The sequence below is a fragment of the Mugil cephalus genome, chromosome 1 (genome assembly GCF_022458985.1).
Source record: "Mugil cephalus isolate CIBA_MC_2020 chromosome 1, CIBA_Mcephalus_1.1, whole genome shotgun sequence".
NCBI classification, from domain to species: domain Eukaryota; kingdom Metazoa; phylum Chordata; class Actinopteri; order Mugiliformes; family Mugilidae; genus Mugil; species Mugil cephalus.
The window spans coordinates 14,872,384-14,895,151 of NC_061770.1; the positions used below are offsets into that span (position 1 = coordinate 14,872,384).

Genomic DNA, 22,768 nt, shown 5'->3' on the forward strand with positions numbered 1-22,768 from the left:
CAGGGATGACTGTAAAATAATTTCTACGGTGAAAAAAAACACACACACTTCCTTCCCACTGACCTCAATAACAATGTTCTGCTAAATGATGAAACAAAACTTAGCTTCTAGTTCAGAGATGGAAAGAGGACAGTGCGGAGGGAAATATAATCCATAATCCAAAGCCTACCACTTCTTTGGTCAAACATGGTCCTGTTACAGCTGCCAACGGAGCTGGAACATTGGCTTTGTTGACAATTTCACTGCTGATGCAAACAACAGGAAACATGCAGAAGTAAAATAAGCATTATGTTCTACCGGGTTTACCCAAATGCATCAAAACAACAGATTTTGTGAGGGTGGATCAATTAAATATATGTGGCTACATGAGTCAACCACATGAAATTTCTTTTCCTCACGGCCACTGTCTCCAAACCATATGCTACATCGCTGGTTTACAGGACAGCACTGAGAGCGACAACGCTGTGTGGTTTAGAGACAATGGATCTTTTGAGGAGAAAACAGGAGGAAGAGCTGGAGGTAGCAGAGCTGAAGATGTTGAGGTTTTATCTGGGCGTGACCAGGATGAACAGAATCAGGACTGAGTACATGAGGGACGGAGATAAATTTGGAGATAAATTTAAAGAGGCCGTGGCTGAGATGGTCTGGACATGTTCAGAGGAGGGATAGTAAATACATTGATCGAAAAATGCTGAGGTTGGAGATGCCAGGCAGGAGTTCTGGAGGAAGACCAAAGAGGAGAATGAGAAGCAGGGTGAGATGGAGGCATGTGATTTTCTGTGGCGAAATTAGAAGGAATGGGTCGAAAGGGAAAGAGGAAGGAGTCAATCACCTGAAATGAATCCGACTGACAACGCAGAAACAGCTCGGTGCGTGAGGGCCAACTGCCCTCTCCACTGTATTGTGCAACGTTTGGATCATTTGTAAACCCGCTGTACGCTGACAGCGCCTTTGTCTTGCCTGCTCCAAAGGAATAGGAATCCTAGCCTCTGTTGTTTGACAGTCAGAGCACTCTGTGTAGGAGAGCGATTAGCAGCATGAGCTTCTTCATGTGATCCGGCACAGCTAACGGGTGAGGGGGGGAGAAAATGAGAGGGACTGAATTACCATATGAAGTGAAAGTACTGTTTTTGCCATCACTGTGACGGGGCTGTGGTCGGAGATGGAGTATAGTACTCTAGCTTACTACACTCACAGCAACACCACACAGGACCTCACAGTCCTAAGCTGCAGTCACCTTATAGCAGGGAATGGCACCAGTGCTGACACAGGCAACAGCAACCAGACCAAAAAGCAACACAGATTTCAGTGCTTCATTTCAGCGCCACTGAATATTTAATTACCAACCCCTTAGCTCTGCTGCTGTACCAACGCGACACATGACGTCAGTTTTTCACCTGCATGGAACCTTCAAACTTCAGGAGGAGAAACGGTCAAATTTTTGGCTGCACTTCACATCAAAAGATGCAGACTCAGCAACCTGGAACACATGCTCGAAGGCGATAAGTGCAAGGGAGGTGACACCTCGAATTTGATTACACATCCGATGACACGTAACGTTATTTTAAAAGCTGTGAAATGTACCGTCTCTGACCCCACGTCACTGTTTTCAACTCTGATAGTTATGACAGTGTGTTGCAAATTTTATTTCATATTGGTGAATTTATTTCTTACTTTTAGTTGTATTTACATTATTTAAATTCATATTAAAATTAAATGTATATGTTCAGCTTGCATGTCACAAAATACCATGAAAACAAAAAGACGTTGTTTCAGGACAAAGTTTGTATGTTATGTTTTCCATTCTTTATGCACCAGTTCGGGCACAACTCACCCAAAAAAAAGTTTACAATACATCCGTTTAAATGTTAACCACAGCTGTCACTTACAACTAATACTCATTTTTGGCTATACCAGGTTTTTGTAGTTGTTCATAAACAGTTTTTGTGTGTGTGTCTGTGTCAGGCTGAATCCTACTGGGGATGGCTGCTGTCGTCAAGGAGTGTCATTGCTATGGGGTGGGGGTACCTGGTCTGGTTCATGTCTAAGTAACATCCACATGAACATGAGCTCAAAACGTTTCCTAGCAGAAACTGAACTGTCACTGGACGGTCAATGTTATTTACTTCATCAGTCTGTGGTTTTAATATTGTGGCGCATCAACAAAATTGAGTGGAAATTTAGACATGAGGTTGACCAAACATAGCTCCGTAATCCATATTTTGCGGAGAATCCTTCGCAGCAGACGACTGTCAAGACGTTTTCCAGAGACTTCACCACAAGCTTCTTCTTTTCGGGTGCTCCCAAGCTTTCACTGCTGCCTCCTTGAGTCCTTGCTATCTGTAGGCCACTCTTCATGTAGGCGGGTTTTTTTTATATAATCTAATGCTGCATGTGTTTGTATCTATGTATGCCCAAAGTGATTGATGAAGGGGGAAACTTCCTTTCACAGTACAACTGAACCCCAATCCCCCAAATCCCAGCTCATTTTACGCGTCGACAGAGCCCACTTTAACTTGGCCAACTCTCACGCAGTCTGATGGCTGTTTCAATCCCCCCCTCTCTCTCTCTCTCTCTCTCTCTCTCTCTCTCTCTCTCTCTCTCTCTCTCTCTCTCTCTCTCTCTCCCTCCCTCACACACACACACACACACTCATGCATACACACACATGCATGCTGACAGGGACAAATGTGAATGTTCACACTCAAACATCTGCGCACAGACACCTCAAATATATGAACAAACTCCCCTGAATGTTATTGCATTAACAATTATTTCCATTATATTTGTATTGTAAAAATGTTACACAGAAACAAAACCTTCAACAAGTGAAACACATATCCTACGTATAATTGACAAAAAGACAAAGAAAAAAAAACAGAAACAGAATAATTCATTTTGTGCACTGCCTGTGTCTCTCTTGCTAAAAGCAGCTAAACACAAAGATACAAAAGACTGCATGAATCTGGATGCGTGCGCCAAGAAGGCTATCCTGAATCACAAGTCTCTAGTATCCCATCTCATTCAAGCTGCATCATTTGGTTTTCATTCACAAAAAGCAGCCCTGTTTGTTTTGTGTGCCTCTGCATGCTTGTCGGGCTACAAGTGGGTAAGTCTGGTCTCGCGAACAAAAGAGACTCAGAGTGTGAATGCATGCGAGTTGGTGGAGAAAACAAGAGACAGCACGAGAACACAGAGACCCGTTAAGTCCACTTAGCAGACTCTGTGGTACTAAGCCCATGAAATGAGCAAACGCCTGAGTAAGAAATAAGAAAGAAAAACGTGGACAGAAAGGGGCCCTATATTAGAATCTATTGTCGTTCTTAACAACTAACTAAATCAAATCTAATTTAGTTACGTATGCTAACGAAGTAAATCACAAATAATTCAATTTCAATTTCAATTTCAAATAGTTTAACTCAAAAGAGGGTCTGACCGATAAATCAGCCGGCCGATTGACGCAGATGTAAACACTAATAAAATTCAGGTAATAAGGTGTTTTTCTTGATGATTTCTTGTATTAGGTATCCAGTAGAGGACGCTGCGACTTCTTTCATGTCACGTTAGGATAACCTAGCTTAAAAATGACTTGCTAATTACTTTAACCGAGCCGATAATGGCGCAGTGAACGTAACGGTAATGTTACAGTGCCTCAAAGTAATATTACGCCGACTCAGGCAGCTGCAGGCTACCAGACCAGATGAGGCCGGAGCATATTAGCATAATGCGATAGTGCCGTGCAAAAAACACTGCGGACTATATTTATTTTCAGCAGCGCATGGACTGTGTTTTTGAAATTATAGCGTTGAGGAGGAAAAAGCATTTCTGGTCGGAGTTAATATTTATCATGTTTTTGACTTATTTCAAGTTCAAATTGTTCATATGCTGCTTGTTCTTCACAAGTTCTGATAACAAAAGTTTTTGAAAACAGTAAAATATTCTCCCTGCAGTTTATATCTTTGTAACAAGTGCTTGGAACTATATTTAAGGCATCAAAAGCAGGTATTTCATCTTTCTTTTTTTTATCTGAAAAATGTAAAAATGTAATCGGCCAATATATATCGGTTATCGGATTGTTTTGTGCCCTAATATCAGGCAAAACAAAAAAAAAAAAAGACATTTTGGCCAGGCCCCAATTTAACATTAGTTTTACTTTACGTAGTTGCATAGCATTACGTATTTGAATAAGTGCCACCTACACTACCTACATGTTTTAATACAAATTAAATCAGCCAACCACAGCATAGATTCTAGAGCTGGGATTTATGGTCTGTTCCTTCGATACTGATTTATCTGATTTATTTTGAAGATGCCATCTCCGTCACCAACACCATCTCAAACCAAAGCTGAAGCAACTGTGTGAAACACTACAAAAACCTAATAAATGAAAGAACGGCTCGCAACTGTGACTTGGTTCCCATCGTTCGTATTAAAAAGTCGATAGATTCAATTCGTTGGCGAACGTCACAACTCCAACAAATTATTTTCACTTTCAGTGTTGCACATTAAAACTGACTGTCTATCTTTGAGCTCTAACAGACATTGCTTCATTACTCTTAAAAACAAAATCGCCACTTTCAGTCATTTAAATATCTATTGTATATGCATGTGTTAAGTAGTGTTTAAGCTTCTTCTACACATTGTTTCGCACACTGATGCACTTTCCAACAATAGGATACGCAAGACCATCCAGTATAAATGGCAGGCAGGATATGAACCTGTTGTATTACTGCGCCACACAATGACAAGGATCGTATGACATGAAACGGATCATAACCTGTTTTATTTTTTATAATTTCCAGACATGTAGAAAATATTGTACCTTCATGAGATAGGCAGGTGAAAAATGTTAAAAATGTCGCTTTGGTGAATTATTTAACTGAATCACGGGATGAAAAAAAACGCACAGTGTGGAAGTAATTTCCTCCTGGATAATGAGGAGGTGGTGTGTGTGTATGTGTGTGTGGTTGTGTGTGTGTGTGTGTGTCTGGGTCCTTGTGTGTATTCTCCAATGCAAACCACATCCATTGTGAATGAGGATGCCTTCTCCTAAAACACGGTGACTGCAACAAATGCGTTGCAGTGTCATCATTTAATATGAAGGGCCACTGATCCCCCAAAGCCACGTTTGTAATTACAGAATATGGCTCAGGTAGGAGGACGAAGAGAAGACATGGGGGCAGAAGGACCAGCAGCGATGAGGTGAGAAGAGAAAAAAGAAGAAGTAGGACCCCAGGGCGTCACGTGGTTGAAGTTAATTCTGTTTTCTGCCACCATGTCACTGGGCCACTACCGAACGTGTCTGAGTCTAGGAACGATGGAAGAAGAAGAGAGGGAGGCTGAGGGATTGTCTCAAACAAATGCCCCACGACTGATGTCGCATTCTGCCTCCTGTGAAACACTGAGCTTTTACACTCTAGCAGGGGACAGAGGTGTCAGCCGAAACCCACGGCTGGATCACAGGATCTCCCAGGAACGCCGAAAATCTTTGCTGTCCCCCCCCCCCCCTTTCATCCCCTCGCTTGTATGCCAGCCGACAAATTGTTCCCTCAAAAGAAGAGCGCTGGCCGGAGATGAAGTGGAACAATTAATTTCACGCTTGTCCTCCTTGCCTCAAAAGCATGTTGGTCTGAGTCCTGTGTCTGGCGGCACAGAGACACCCCTCGCGGATTGTAAAACACACGCAGACAAAATGTAAATTGAACACTAATCAAACAGACGTAAGAACAAGACATCTTTAAACATCTTAAAAATAACCAAACTAAGTCGGGGATCATAAACTCCGCCCGTCAATGCTGCTCTGCGCGCCATCATTTTTCAGTGGGGGTGAAAATAGAATTAATCACTGCACGGACACGTCTCGAAATTCGATCAATGCCCTGCGAACAAATGGGGAGGATTGTGGGAACGCATGCACACACACCCAGCTTTGACAGACCACTCAATCATACGGTGAGAAGAGGACAGGTACTGATAGGAAATAGACTGCGCCGTAAGGAGGGAGCTGGGAACTGTTTCATTGTGGTCAGACGCTGCCCCCGCGACATCTGCCACATGTTCAGAGACCCAGGCACAGACTGAAAAGGCATGGGCCGGAATAGATAGAGCCAGATACATCTGGCACTGTGGTCCTCTAATATTTCCTTGTAAAATAAGAGGTTTGGGTCTCAGCTTCTGTTTTAGAGTTTCACCTGAGGTTATTAGGAAGAATCTTTATATCATAACACACATCAGTAATGAACAGGCTCCACAACTATGGCGCAAATCATAGTATCTCTTTGCTCTTGACTGATTAATGCTCTGTTAAGTCTAGACAGATAGCAACAGCTAAATAATGATCCTACATGTCTTTCTTTATCACACACTAGTTTCTTTTCACAGCGCGCTGACAGCAGTGACAGCAGCTGCAAAAGCGTTATCTCCCACAGAATTGAAATCAGAATTGGCTGATGAAGACAGTAAATCATTTCATTCAAACAAGAAGGCAGGGTGTAATTAACTGGAGTAAAATACGTGTGGTGGATTCTCAGTGACAATTCCACCTGAACATATGCCATATTACCTGTGTTACATATTTTAACTGTCTCCTCTAAGAATTAAGTCTCCACTCCCAAAAGGATCTAATTTAATTCTTACGCCTAATTTGGCCTGGAAGCCAGACTGAACTTCTCACACCCACCAAATTTAGTGTGCAGAGAAAAAAGATCTTTTTAATGGGCTTTATGCAGCAATGGACAGAAAAGAACCACTGAGTTGATTTTAGGCATTTAATATGTGTTCTTGCCTGTCTTAGTTGCAGCCCAGGTACTGTTCTTATTCAAGTCCAGGTGTGTTCTTGCCCCGCCCATTTTATCAAGGACACGTCAGGTAATGTAATGCATTCTCCCATCTGTAGAGTTCACAATAAAATGGCTCAGACTGATTATAGGACCATCCAGTTGCATGCAGATATTTTTTCTCTGTATTGCTTTAAAATGAACCCCATATAATACAATCCCAACAGTGTGTTAGCAGAACATGGCTATGTTAGGGTAATATTTAAAATTTGACTTCTAACATTAACTTGAATCCATAATGAACAACTCTGTGATCATAATTTTTTGCTTTTGGTTTGTTTTGGGTCAGTTTGTTTATGAGGGCCCTCAAGGACTGGAAACTGAAAACTGTAATGATGCTAACAACTCCGTGAGACCGTACTTGAGCTAATTACTGAATTCAGTATGCTGACATTCTCACGTGATGTTTTTTTCTGGATATTTTTGTGATATTTTGCCTTTACTCAAGAGTAAACATACAGGAAGGAGAAGGGGAGGACAAGCAACAAGGGTTCTCCAGCTCTGCAGTAAAGAGGTCACAGGATGTGCCAGAGGTTGAACGACCCCGTAATCATGCGCACTGTATGAAAGGGGACAGAAAAATTTTACCACTGTGGCTTTAACACTGTGATTGTGTTTAGGTATCTTGTGATGGATACCACATATTAGGGGTACATACAGCATGAAAACAGTCCTTCAGTTCCTTCTGTCCCTTTAGCACATTCCAACAAGAAAAAAAAAAAAAAAAAAAAAACGCACCAAAGATATTCCTAATTTTAGTTTATTTTACAGATGGAGCATCAATTTTTGTTGGATGCTTCCAGTGGTTTTCTCTTATACTAGTTGATGTTCAAGACTAGTTTACCTTTACTCATATAGTTTCCTAGCTCTTAAGTTTTGACAAAGCAGTCATTGCTAGTTTTAGTTTTGCATGTTCACTTGCTAACGTTAATTAATTAGCACTGCTACAGGTGAATCTAGCATTTGGTCAAGAAACCAAAGAGGACAAGCTGATCTGATGGTGAACTGAAAAGTTGCAGAATCACAAGTTATTTATTGAGAAAAAGTTGCAAAAATAATAAAGAAAACTGCAAAATACATGTTTGTTTTTGTTTGTTTCATGCATTTTTATTATAGCTAAATGTGAAAATGGCCCTTCTAAACTAGTAGATGCTCCCAATTCAGACGTCTTAAACACTTCCATTTCACTCCTCAACACAAGCCGTCCACCCCGTAGCTCCTGTGTCTGTGCGCGCTTCTGGAGTCGTCAAGTGTTTAAAGGCTGCCCGAGGGCTGCCGAGAAGAAGAGTAGAACAACAGCTGTACACTAACACAAACACGCACAAGGCCTTATGGCATAGCTGGTAGCGATGCTCGGGAGGTTGTCCCAGGGTGCACCGCGTCTGTTAGGTATGCACCATTGCCCAACAAAGTGGGTGCCAAAACCGAGCGCTCTCTAATGACCACCATCTTTCACTCTCCTCACATGCCATGTGCCATCATGGTGCACCCACTAACCTATGCTAACACACACATACAGAAGCTCCTTGAGGGCTAAGACTGACATACCCCATGCCAGCATGAAAACAAATCTAACCGAAAATAACATACTTAGGAAGAAAGTGCACCCTCTCTTTCTCAAAGCTTAAGAAGTGAGTCCCAGAAATACCATCCACACTCCACTTTTTAATTCATAAGCCACAATTCACTTCACCTAAGCATAATAGCACCGTGAGCACGTCTAATCTGATCGTGCAGACCTGATTAATAGTCCACCATCTATCTGTAGTTGCCTGCATTCAGATGGTTTCGGCGGAGACCTGGAAAACATTTTTCATGCTTTGCAGCACATACAGTGTGGCCTGCTGCTTCCCAATTCCACTCCACGCATTCGCACAGTCTCAGATTGATTCTAGCAGCAGCCAGCGTGAAAGTGGAATGGGAGAGAAAAACATGGCGGTGGATGTATAAAGGCAATATTCATCCACGCATGTTGAGGTTTATTAAGGGAAGTTACACTTTTTGGTCCGAGGTTTCATTCGGGTTCACTTTGGAGCCGTTGAAAAAAGAAATGGGGAAAATCAATGTGCCACAAGAAATGGAGAAGAATGCCACCGCAAAAACATTTAGCAATAGACGCCACAAAGTTGAAATGAACATGCTAAGTATGTGATGCACGATCTAATGACAAATGACGGTTAAGGTTAAGGAGCATCATGAGCATTAACGAATCGCTACGTTTTTATGGTTCAAATGTGAGCACTAGGTTATCAAGTAGAAAGTATTTTGCCAGATTATAGTTCATGTTAACCTGACATTATTGACAAGTGAACATGACCTTCTGGTGTTCCTGCCATGAACAGTCTGTTCCACATCATCTCATAGGAGCATATTGGGATGATATCCAGGTCCTGTGCAGATCAATGGAAATAATGGCCTTCTCTAACACTCACAGTAAATCACATTGACCATCTTGTGAATATACAAAGTTCTGCTGGGAAACTTTTGGACCTGGCATTTGTGTGAATGTTACTTAGACGTGTACCACCCACCTAGACCAGACCATGCACCCCCACCCTATAGCAATGGCACTCCTTGATGGCAGCAGCCTGACACGGACGGCCACAAAAACTGTTTAGGAACAACCAAAAAAACATGAAAATCTGCACAATGTGTGGCCTTCCCAAACTCATCATGCATCCGTGGGATAATCCACAGAGGCCCATCCCCTCAATCCATAGGACCCAAGGGCGCCCACTAACAACATCCTGTTACCAGACACCACAGGACACCCTCAGAAGGCCCATGTCCATTCTCTGATGAGTCACAACTGTTGGAGACACAGGGGGATACCCACACAATATTAGGGAAGTGGTCATTATGCCTGATCGGTGTATATTAACTCTGAAAGCAGCAATTATTATTATTTTTTTCCTTTCTTCATTTGCTAATTTGACACATTTTACCATCATTTTTTATCTGAGGCGTACTTCACTTCATAGATTCTAGTTTGACATATTGACAGAGGCAAGCAGGCAACTATGAGGCAGGTATTTACACAGGTACATTACCAGGACAAGCTGGTATTGGAACGGTACTAAGCGCTGTCAGTAATGTGACTCGTCATTAAACATGTCATTTACACCATTGAGTCTAGCTTTGCTCGAGCACATCTAAGAGTGTGGGGGTGGCGAATAACAAAGTCGACCTGTGTGCCAAATTCAGGAGATGCTTTTAGAATTAAAATAATCAAAACACGTTAGCAATAAAGCATGATTTTCATTGCAGGGGTACGCCACCGGTTTGTGATGGTGTTGCCCTTATTCCCATGTGTTCTCTGTCGCTCTGTCATCTGATGATAAAGGAATTAAATGGTGGCAACGGCACTGATATTCCAGAGACTCAGTGAAAGTGTTGCTGCCACTGTGACAGTTTATTCTGGAGCTCTGTATCTTTGTTGCAGCATGTGCCAATCAACACCGTGGAATCAATAGGACTTCAACATTGATCGATACTGATCCTCTGTATCCCATGTAAGTAATCGCATGCCACTTATTCACTGCTCAGCATTACCCTCCTCCCGGTCACATCAGCACATTAGCCAGTGCAGGGCCGGAGCCAATAAAAGAATAACAAAGACACAGGGGGACGTTAAAATAAACACGCACAGATAGAAGGTGAAATGTGTTTGTGTGAGGTGATATCAAGTGCGGGTGAAGGTCATCGGGAGGAGGGACCACTGCTGTCCCCCACAGCAGTGGATCTGGCAGCACTCCCACAGGGCTCTGTAAAGTACAGTCAGTGTGGGCGTGTGCAGGTTGGCAGAGCTGACCTAAAAGCAAAGCGGGTGATTTGGGACATACAGTGGGGGAAATAAGTATTTGATCCCCTGCTGAATTTGTAAGTTTGCCCACTTCCATAGAAATGATCAGATTCTGGTTTTTATGGTTGTTTACTGGTTATGGGTATAGACAGAATATCAATTGAAAATGCATAAAAAACACACAATCTAAAAGTTATAAATTGTTATGTATTTTATTAAGGGAAATAAGTATTTGATCCCCAACAATTCACTTAGAATTCAGGCTCCTACAGATTGGCTGGTGCGCATGTGGCACACAGCTGTGCTCAGTCAACTAATTACCAATACTCCTGATCTTAACTCGTCATGTATATAAAGCACACCTGCTCTAAGAATCAGTTTCTTACATTCCAACTTCTACAGCACCATGGGCAAGACCAAAGAGCTGTCAAAAGATGTCAGGGACAAGATTGTAGACCTGCACAAGGCTGGTATAGGTTACAAAACCATCAGCAAAAGGCTTGGTGAGAAGGTGACAACTATTGGTGCCATTATTCGCAAGTGGAAGACCCATAAAAGGACCATCAACTGTCCTCGGTCTGGAGCTCCCCGCAAAATCTCGCCTCATGGAGTGAGGATGATGATGAGAAAGGTGAGGGAGCAGCCTAAAACAACACGGCAGGAGCTTGTTAATGATCTGGAAGCAGTTGGGACCTCCGTCACCAAGAAAACAGTTGGCAACACACTGCGCCGTTATGGATTGAACTCAGTGCAGTTGGGAGGATAGCACTTGCAGTGCCCGCAAGGTCCCCCTGCTCAAGAAGGCACATGTACAGGCCCGCCTTAAGTTTGCCAGTGAACATCTAAATGAATCAGAGAAGGCTTGGGAGAAAGTGCTGTGGTCTGACGAAACCAAAGTTGAGCTATTTGGCATTAACTCGACCCGCCGTGTTTGGAGGATGAAAAAACGTGAGTATGACCCAAAGAACACCATACCCACGGTTAAGCATGGAGGTGGAAACATCATGTTTTGGGGCTGTTTTTCAGCAAAGGGTACAGGGCAACTTCACCGCATTATGGGGCCAATGAATGCAGCCATGTACTGTAACATCTTGGACAAAAACCTTCTTTCCTCAGCAAGAACACTGAAGATGCCTCGTGAGTGGGTTTTCCAACATGACAATGACCCAAAACATACTGCCAGGACAACAAAGGAGTGGCTCAAGAAGAAGCATATTAAGGTCATGGAGTGGCCTAGTCAGTCTCCAGACCTTAACCCGATCGAAAACCTGTGGAGGGAGCTGAAGCTCCGAGTTTCCAAGAGGCAGCCAAGAAACTTGAAGGATTTAGAGACTGTCTGTAAAGATGAATGGGCCAAAATCCCTCCTGCGCTGTGTGCAAACCTGGTGACCAACTACAAGAAACGTCTCATCGCTGTGCTTGCCAACAAAGGTTTCTCTACAAAGTACTGACTTGTGTTATGCTTGGGGATCAAATACTTATTTCCCTTAATAAAATACATAACAATTTATAACTTTTAGATTGTGTGTTTTTTATGCATTTTCGACTGATATTCTGTCTATACCCATAACCAGTAAACAACCATAAAAACCAGAGTCTGATCATTTCTATGGAAGTGGGCAAACTTACAAATTTAGCAGGGGATCAAATACTTATTTCCCCCACTGTATGCCGAGGCTGATGGAGAGACGCCGGGCATTGTGCTGGGCCAGCGAAACTATTTTCCGAGGGTGTGGGCGCACCAATGCTTCTAGGTCCGAACGCTGCTGCCGTCCCAAGATCCCCTTCCATGTATTCTTTAGCGCCGGAGCTGCAGCCTATCCATTATTAACGCGGAGGGATGGAGATGGAGGGAACGGAGAGAGACAGAGAAACCGCAAGAGGGAAGTGGGGAAGAAGGAGAGAAAAAAAAATAATTGGGGAGGGCGGGGTGTAAGCAGAAGGTGCGAAAACACACGGGTGAAACTGTTGACGGAGGGAAGAGTTGACAAAAAGGTTGCCTGCAACTAAAGAAACAAAGAAAGAACTAAGGCAGAAGTATCTCAGGATGTCTTCAAAAGGGGGTCCGCAAACACCAACGGGATCTACAGAGGTACTGTGGGTGGGGGTCGCAAAATCTTTGGTTGACTGGTTGACATGTTTCTACATCCCCCACAAATTTTAATTTCTTTAAATACATATTAACATGAATCCAACATATTTTAGTAAAGGGATAAATGGAGGCAAAAGGGCCTCTATCGCTGCTGAGCCAATCACTAGCCTGCATGCTGACTCTGTCTGCTTCCCCGCAATTGACCGAGAGCCTATGATGAAATCCCACAAGCACACGGCAATATTAGCAGAAGAGAAGCTAACAGTGCATGGTATATATAGGTATGTTTATGTCAGGTATGTCAATGGCAATAATGCATATTATAAGCACTAGGCTTAGTTAAATATAGAACACATATAGTAGGTAGGGGGTCCCTACTTAATCTCGCCATCAGTTTGGGGGGCCTGGGTCAGAAAAACGTTGAAGACCCCTGGTTTTATACCATATAAGGAGGTATTTGTGACTGGTGGAGCAGCTGCAATGGGTCTAATGTTCCTTCTGTTCTATGTATTTCTTCATAAGCTCTGGCATTACCTACAGCAGGCTGGGTGGACCCAAACAACCGGCGGCATGATTGATGTGGACAGAAGCTGGTCACAGACAGTCCTTCACACAATGCTGCACACGTTAATGTGCTTAATAGCGGAAGCCCCGCCCTTTTAAGAAGTTTACTCTCTGCATGCATTCGGGTCTGGAGCACACCAGGTGAACAATCTGTCATAATTACAGACGTTTCGTGTGTGTGTGTGTGTGTCTGCGTGTTAATTAATGTCCGGCACAGCCGCGCTGAGATGCTCTTTATCTGCGGGCCAACAGAGGCAGAGGCAGAGCTGAGCGGCCGATGACAGATGACAGCGGATATTCATCTTCGCCGTTCACATTTGTCACCCTAGCAGCGCTGAGCGTGAGGTGTTCACGGGCCCGCGCCGCAAGCGCAATGTTCTTCTGCGGGGACTTCTCAAACTGGGAAGGGAAGGGAAAAAAACTTTCCCACAAACACAAATCAACCGCACTTTTCGTGGCGGCAAATGAATTTTAGTCAGAGGGGCGGGTATAAATCAAAGATGTGAAGCGCACACAATAAGCCATCAAAAGCCACTTGATTTCCTGAGCCCGCAAATACAGCGTCAGCAGTCGAGCTCTTTAAGAATTTAAATTCCTTAATCCGGTAGCAAAGGGCCTCACTCTCTGCTCCTGAGCGCTCTACAGTAAAGGCAGAGTGTTTGATTCACAGCGGCTTTTCTCTTGCTTTTCTCACCAACAAAGCACTAATTACAGTATGAGTGAGTGGCTGTGCTGGCTAAAGCTGGCCAGCTCGGACATGAAAGGATAGCACTCCTGCCCGCTAACGCTGTAATTAACTGCGTGACACGACATACCTCCTTCCTTTCCCTGTCCCCCCCCCCCACCGTCACCCTCTTCCAGCGAAGGAATCAAATTTAGCCGGATCGCGCCTTAAAGTCAGCGAGAACAAGGGAGCGAGGGACGGGGGAAGCAGGAGATGGAGATGGGAGGGCAAGGGGAGCTTAGGGGAAAGGGGGACGGTGATCAGCACACACCCCTGCACACACCCCTTCACTCACCTCGTTGCCAGCCACGCTGAACCGAACCTGACAGCTATTCAATTTTCCCAAAGCTAAATCTAATCTGCAGCCGTCTCCCCCTCGCTGACACACTGTTACACTGCAACGCCTCAGCCATCACACACCCTTGGCAGCGGATTGGCACCAAAACACATGCAACACCCACCCCCCACCCCCGCACCCCTCCGACACACACGCACGTGCACACACTTTGACACATGCACACAGAGAGTCATCCATGGGGCAAGAAAAGGCAAATAGAGGGCGGAAAAAGAAATAAGTAAAGTTGCCTTTTGAATAAGTCTGAAACAGTCAGTTTGACCCAAAAAAAAAACTAATATATTTTTTTGGGCTTTAGAAGAAGGTATTTTGGAAATCTTAACCCCATAATGATTTTGATTAGACATAAAATATCATGTTTCTTATGTAACATGTGTAGATATTATATTGTACTTCCCCATATATTAATATCCAGTATCAAAGCCACCGACAGGAATATATTTCTATGTTTTGTTCCTTATTTTTGCATTACTTCATGCGATTTGTAATATGAGACTATTTGCAGAATGTAAGCTCCTCCTCCGATCACTGACATTTTCTCTGGACATCAGTTCTTGCTCTCAGCGGGCACACGCATGCACAAAATAGCACAGAAAAAAAAGCAAAAAACTCTTATCATGCAACGAAAAAGGCATCACTTTGGTGGAATAGATGCAGAACGCCAAATCTAATTAAAACTTTAAGCGCTGTTTAATACCGAGGACCGAGCAGAAAATCTAAAAACATTTCATCAAATCATACTGCAGAGCGGCACGCAGCGAGAGCCATTCTTCCGCTGTTGTCTTCCAAATATGTAATTAATTTTAAATGAATGTGAAAAACCGAAATGCATAATCATTTCCACTTCAAAATTAGGCAATTAGTCACGCTCATAAATCTGGTTAGTGTGACTAAAATACAGATTCCAAATAAATCTTTTTTTTTTTTTTTTTTTTGCAAATCAGACAAATATAAAACGGTCTTTTGTAGAAAATTAGGTTTCTGTCTTGTGGGAAGTCCTCTAATAGATCAAAACGTAACACTGCTGGTGTGTGAATTACTAAAAATGAATTGATCTCTTGGTTTTATAGGATTTTTTGTGTTTCTATTATTTTGGCAAACCCATTTTAGTCGAGTGCACTCACATTCAGTAGTGTACCTAATGTTTTGGAAAGCGAGTGAAAGATGCAAACGAAAGACAATTTTTAAGCAACGTTTTTCTTTTTTTAATATTAAAAGCTGACGCTGGCTGTTTGGAATTTCGTACTGTTTTAATCAGTTACTGACAATCCAGTTTATTACACAACTGCTACGCAGAATAAGAAAGATTAACATCACGACTAAAAAGAGAAAAGGAAAAGCTTTGCGCACGGTGTGTATGCAGAGGAACTGTTGCCAACTGCAATATGAACATATATTGCATGTATTTATATATACATCATAAAAATAAAAAAATAACTGAGGTTATTATAGTACGGCAGCATTCAAATTTTTAAAATTGCATTTCAGGAGGCAATGACACATATATGTTTAAAAGTATAAATATAAGGTTTTCCTTAACATCCTCACATTCGTGACTCATCAGAGAATAGACATGAGGGTGTCTGGTAACAGGATGTCGTTAGTGGGGGGCCTTTACGTCCAGCGGGTTGAGGGGAGGAGCCTCTGGGGATCAAGCTTGTTCCAGTGCATCCCACAGATTCATGATCAGTTTGGGATCTGGTGAATTTGGGATTTGTTCCTAAACAGTCTGTTTGTATGTGTCTGTGTCAGACTGCATCCTGCTGGGGATGGCTGCTGCCATCAAGGAGTGTCATCGCTGTGGGGAAGGGGTGCCTGGTCTGATCTAGGTGGGTGGTAACATCTGAACCAGAGGTGTCAAACATAAGGCCCGGGGGGGCCAAAACCGGCCTGTCAGAGGGTCCAATCTGGCCCATGTGATTGATTTGTAAAAGTTACACTGAAGATATAAGCTGAAAATTTTCGATAAAGGAAGAAATTGCACTTGCACCTTGCAAATTGACGGTTGTTCATTGAATGCAGCTGTACTTTTTTGCACTGAAGCAATGGGAAACATCTGGAGCTGTCATTATTTACCAGATAATAAACTATTGTGTTACTGGTCCGGCCGTCTTGAGATCAGATATGTGGTCCCTGAACAAAAATGAGTTTGACACCCCTGAAACTAAACGAATGCCAGGTCCAAAAGTTTCCCAGCAGAACACTGAACTGACACAAGCTGGTCAACGTTACTCGCATCTTCTGTCAATGGTCATAATGTTGTGGCTGATCTGTGTATATTTTTTTGAGGAATCCACAACAATCCAGGTCTTTTTTTCTTTAATTTTTTCCTTTAGTAGTATTGTCAGCAGTGGCTTGTGGCACTAAGCTCTTGGGCAGTAAAAGAAATTGGTATGGCCCCACTTTGTATAAGAAACCACACACATACAGCCCCCACCCACTCCCCATCACCCAATCGATTCCAAAATAGTCTCGCCACACACCATTACACCTTCCTATCATCCCCTGGTCTTTTGCACTTATACGCGCCTCCGTGTGAGAGAGATGCTGTGTATGTGTGTGTGTGTGTGACTGAGTGCGCTTTAAGTACGTATGCAAACTTGACACACACACACGACGCGAGCATACACGCCCGCTGCCTGCTCCCTGCCCTCCGACGCAGCTTACGCTTTTAAGTACGGGAAAGGAGACGTGTGCTTTCAGACAAGCCGCAGACCGATCATTTTTCTCGCGTCTCCCATTAACAAGAAGCTTGAAGTTATTTCGGCCGTAACGTAATGTCCCACCACTTTGATTCCAGAAGACCATAACGTCAGCGAGGTGAAAACAAGTCCAGCAGACACAGCCATCACAGCCGGGCTGGCTCGTACAGACAGGTTGCTCAATGACACATGAAATTAAAGATTTCAACAGAATTGCAGTGAAGAGGGTAAAACACACAGAGCTAATTCAGGCTATCAGTGGGACATGTTTAATGTGTCTCAAACACAAGTCTTCTCTCCTTCCACGCGGGCGCGTGAACGTGGGTAGGCGTGCAGCAGTGTATTCATATGGTATCTGTAAATATACTGCACGCTGCTAACGTTTGACTCGTGTAACAAACTGAGGCTGCTATTGATCATGTTTTTTTTTCTTTCCCTCCTAAGGCACGCACAAGCACACACATGTCCTCAGCGGCGTAACCTTGAAATTAGAGCTGTTTCCGATGGATGCAGGAAGCGGGCAGCGGCGTGGGAAGGGAGGACAGATCAGGACTGGGGAGGAAGGGTGAGAGCGTGGATAAATTTGGCCCAACTTAATTTATAACAATAAAGAGAGAAGGTTTTAAATTTTCACAACAAACATAAGCCATTACTATCATATATTTTAATTGGAATTTAAGCATTCAAATGTCCACCTGGGAGTTATGCCAATATGTTAACCATTTCATCTCAGGAATCCATTTAAAACCGATCCAACTAACCTGCTTTCACTCTCTCAGAAATAACTGAGAGCATCTATATGAATTATTAATTTAAGACACTAATGTACTTGAATTGCTGCTCAATTAAAGTTATTCATTGCGTGGCTCTGTGTAATTAATTATGATTACAACACTGCACTTTTAAAGAATCCCTGTTCATTAAATTGGAAAGCAAAGCAAGCATCAAATTTATGCAAAGTTAAACACAAATAATAATAATAATAATAATAATAATAATAATAATAATAATAATAATAATAATACAGGGGCCACAATAGATGCCACACTTTCAGAACTGGTGAAAAGAAAATATCACACATCTTGAGAACCCCTTGCACTTTGAAGTCATTCTGTTCCATTTTAAAATTTACGTTACCAGTCAAAATGTTTGGACACGCTTTCTCACTGAATTGCATGAACAGGTGTGTCTGAACTTTCGACTGGTAGTGTAGATGTGCAATTTATCGCACCGAGCCACGTTGACTGCATGGCTACGCCGTGGCTCCAGACTAGTGATCGATACCGAAATGTCCCTACTTCCGGTACCAGGCATTCATGCTCTGAAATCGATACCCTCAATACTTGAGTCATTCGAGGTAATGCACAGATGTTACGGTTACATTTTGGGGGAGCTGCACATCAGCTTACGGCGTAGCTCCCCCAAAATGTAACCGTAACATCTGTGATTGGTCCAAGATGCATTTCCTCGTTCACATGGCTCAGCGGCCAGCAGTGTTGCCAGATATACAATATATTTCTGTGTTATTTTTACAGCTTATATGCAGGGTTTCCCATACCATGTTAATACTATGGTGGCCTGCCAGAGTCTACTAACTTGCTCCGCCAAGGTCTCATACCGAATCAGTTGTTTGTGCTGTTCACTAATAAAAATTGTCGTTATCTCCACCATTTCAAAGCCAGTGTTTGTGCTCTTGACTTCAAACCATGGAGATTATAAACTATTTACAGAGCTGGTCAAAATCTGGAGGAAACGGCTCCAACTATAATGTGAACTAGCTTAACTTTATAAGCGCTATTATTCCAATATATGAACTACATAGCTTTATAGCATAGCTGCGTAGTATAGCTGCTATGTGTAGCTAATTCCAATATCCTCCTTATTGCGGTAATTTAACGACAGTGATACAAAACGCATGATCTTATTTTATGTGCAGACATTTCATATACTGTAAAAATAATTTTTTAATAGTTGGGATAGCGAAATTAATTTGATTTACCAGAAACTGACACCTGCTCATGCCCCATCAGCTCACACCTGGCCAGCTACTCCTCACCAATCACAAGGAGGATCCTGCCAAATCACACTGGCAGCGATCAGCTCATGTTCGGTTGCGCAGCTGCATTGGCACCGCAAACAAACTTAAAAAATAAGCGAAAACAGTCCATCAGCACAGACATGGACACCGGTAAGACAACAGTTCAGTTCCTCCTGCCGAGGCAGCTCCGCTTGCAGTGCGTAGCTGTGATGCTTTTATTTTGATGTGGCGGTTGTGCATAGAGGTGACACTGACTGGGTGGGTAGGCAATGAATAAAGCAGTTGTTTCATTGAAATGCTTCAAAGCTTTGTTTTTAAATGTGTTCCTAGTGTGTGATTTTTTAGGACATAGTTAAATAAAAATACGATCATTTTAAAACGACCGTACGGTATTTCGTTCTGGAGGGCAGAAAAGCATACAAAGTTCTCCTCTCTTTTAGTGAAACTAACTGTTGATGCACATTTGTTACCTGTAGGTAAGCTGCTCAGCTCCACTTGCCACTGTGTCAAAAGCAGAGTGAAACTCAACACGGCTAAATGCTTTCAACGGCGTAACTCCCTACACCGTTTTCAATGTGCTGAAAATTTAGCTAATCGTTTTGGAGAGGAAGATGGTGGATGTTCAATGAATCAGACAAAAAGCAGTGTGTGTGTTTGTGTGTGTGTGTGGGTGTGTGTTTGTGTGTCTTGCAGAGGTATTATTATTTCCAAGGGAGTTTAGTTACGCTGGGGTCAGAGCGATAACTGAGGAGAGACTGAGTCCATCTGTCCCCTGCCTGGGGGAAACACCCATACACACAAGCCTCGATTTTTATTTCTATTCAGTACCATCCTCCTCTCCACGTACTACAGTGTATATGCTTCATGCTTTCTGTCTATTTAAAAGCATATGTGCCCTTGGGGAATCTGTGGTCCTTCCTCCTCACTATTCCTGGACAAGAGCTACTGGACTGTACCGGACACACAATAATAAGGCATGGCATACATGAATGCTGCGTGCTATGCTAAATGCATGCGTGCAGATACAGATCCTCCACGTCTAACTACTGTAGGATCCAGTGAGAGGGCACGGGGAGTAACGCTACGCTTGCATCATAACAGGTTGGTGTGAAAGATGCACTTTTGTGACAAAAAAAAGGGGGTTTTCAGTCTTTTCTTCGCTCAATTAACCCCGCGGCCTTCATTTGCATTTCATAAAGAGGTCGTCACTCCGTGGGAGGGTTATCTTCCTTTTGGAGGCAGAAAAAGAGATGAGTAGGGGGGGAACAGTTTTTATCCTGTCAAAAAGATAACACCACTCATGTGCCTTATCAGGAGCTGATGAAATCCATGCTGTGGGCCCACGCGTGTCTATGCGCCTGTGCGTTTGATCGTGCAGTGCGTTGCCGCGTGTATTATGTGTGAGCAGGGTTCCGTGTGAACTCGTGTTTTAGCGTGCATGTAAATGACAGACTCAGGTCTCACGTCTGCAGTTTTTAGCCTCTGACTCCTGGGAACATAATGAGTTTCTACATCCACCAGAGCTCTGAAGTGTTGGCCACGAGCACAACACCGTGTCTGCGCAACCACTGAGAGGCCACTTCCGGCTTGGCCTTTTATCCACTAATTATCCATTAGCCAGTTTTAACTCAGCTTTCGTCAACTGACCCTCCATTAGGGAAAATTTGCATTCCATCACACTCAAAACTTATGGTAATGCCTCGAAGCAGAGCAGAAGAGGCAAAACGAGAGTCACAAAATGAGGTAAGAGGTGTTCAAAATGTAAGAAACAAAAAAAAACAAGCTCTTCTTTCCTGAGCGCACATTTTTTGTGTGCGCGTGAACACATCTGCCAGAGTGCTTGATAATTGACACCTACTTAAATGGCACATGTTCCGAATAAGCTTTCACATCCATTCCTACACTGCCGACGTGCATTACCAATTTCGGAGTGGCTAAAAAGCACGGGTCCTCCAGTTTAAGAGATGAAAAGTGACATTTCTCTCAACTCAAAAATTACCCGGCGCCAATTGTTTCCGCTCTTAAGCTGCCCTTTCACACCCACGCAGCAATTTTAAAAATCTCTCAAAAAGGTATCCTTAAGCCTTTAAATAAACAGTTGCTTTGCCTGCTGTCGCATAGCACTGTGCAGGATCTGAACTAGCTTATAGTGTACTCACGCAGCTGTACTTTAAAAAGAGAAATAACATTTAAAGGTTATCATTTTTAGAAAAGAAAAAAATAACTATTCTGTGTCTTCTCTAGTCTGTATTTATTCCTATTTGAGAGTTTAACCATCTGCAAGAAGAAAAATACAAGGCACAAGCTCTGTCCCGGTGGAAATCTGAATAATGTTCGAGCATCAAAGGTCCCAAAGTGTAGCTCTAGGTGGACACCTGGAGAGTTCAATTCAGGCACTAAAACAGCTCACCTTCTGCAGCAGCTGGGAGCCAGAGTACTTTGCTGAGATGGACTTCATCTCCCCACCAAACGCAGAAGCCCACAGCTTCACCCTGCAGACGCACACCATGCACACAGGCAAGCAAGAGATAAAAAAAAAATATGAGCAATCAGGCTAAAACTAACTATAAGTTAACTATGCTTTTTGACTCGTTTTGCAGGGGAATTTACCTATAGTAAAGTATTATTTTACACTTCAAATGTAACATAAGTATATGGAATTAAAATCTAGTGGAACACATTTAATTATCATTTTCCATTTATACAGCTGGGTTGATTTTAATTAAGTTTGAAACCACTTAGTAACGCAGTACCTTCGCGTAAAAAGAAGATCTACTTACACGGATGGAGGGATGCTTTGGTGGGTTCCTCCCACCCCGGTTACCCTGATGCTCAGAGTTGAGAAAAGTAAAAGCAGCCACGCACAGCAAGCACTGGAAAGCACACAGCTCCGATCCACCTGCATTTTGGGGCACAAATAACTCCCCTACGCGCACAGTGCGAGTTTTTGGGCTTATGCCGCTGCCACCGTGGAGTTTCTTCACCCCTTCAGAGAAGCCAGACATAAAAGGGGGAAAAAGATGGAGGGAATCAAAAGTCACCTATGCTGGCGGACTGAACCATTCATGGCAATTTGTTGAGCTGTTCGGCATGGCGCGGGACGCGGATGAGCGACGCGCCTTTGCAAGGAGCAGGATCCTCTGCTGTTTTGAGTTATCCAAAGCGCCGCGGTGTGGCCCCGCTGACCGGTGCGGCGCACACGGTAATGCCGCCCGACGCAAAGTCGAGCTCGACTCCTCCGGCAGGGAAAGTCTGCCTGATCGCTTTGATTGGATGACCTCAACCACTGAGAACAGAGTGGAGGTGCAGGGGGAACCGGGGAGATCATCAAACGATGCAGCGCACAAGAGCACGCCTACTCCTCTTGAGTGATGCGACCAGCCGCCTCTCTCTCTGACTTTCTCTCCGTCTCTCTCCCTCACACACACACACACACACACACACACACACACATTCTCGCTCCCACCGTTTCTCTCAGGATCTGAGGACAGGCTACTGAGTGTGCTGCCATTGTTGTTTTTGAATTACGCCATACTTTTGACTCCCCTCTCTCATCCCCCCTCTCTCCCTCTCTCCCCCCTCACTCAAGGGCTGTAATACGGAGCTATAATACCTAGCCTTCAGCTTTCATGTCAGATCAAGTCATGCACTGTAT

General features: G+C 43.3%; 1 protein-coding gene across 2 annotated transcripts in view; it reads right to left on the minus strand.

Annotated features, from left to right (window-relative positions):
• LOC125013968 (voltage-dependent calcium channel subunit alpha-2/delta-3-like) overlaps positions 1-22,486 on the minus strand; it is a 119,413-nt gene extending 96,927 nt beyond the window's left edge. For both annotated transcript variants that reach the window (XM_047594951.1, XM_047594943.1), the window contains exons 1-2: positions 21,894-22,486; positions 21,524-21,605 (exon numbers count right to left, since the gene is read on the minus strand). In XM_047594951.1, the coding sequence (XP_047450907.1) occupies positions 21,524-21,605; positions 21,894-22,018 (207 nt within the window). In that variant the 5' untranslated portion in view covers positions 22,019-22,486. The remainder of the gene's footprint in view (positions 1-21,523; positions 21,606-21,893) is intronic.
• Positions 22,487-22,768: the final 282 nt, after the last annotated feature.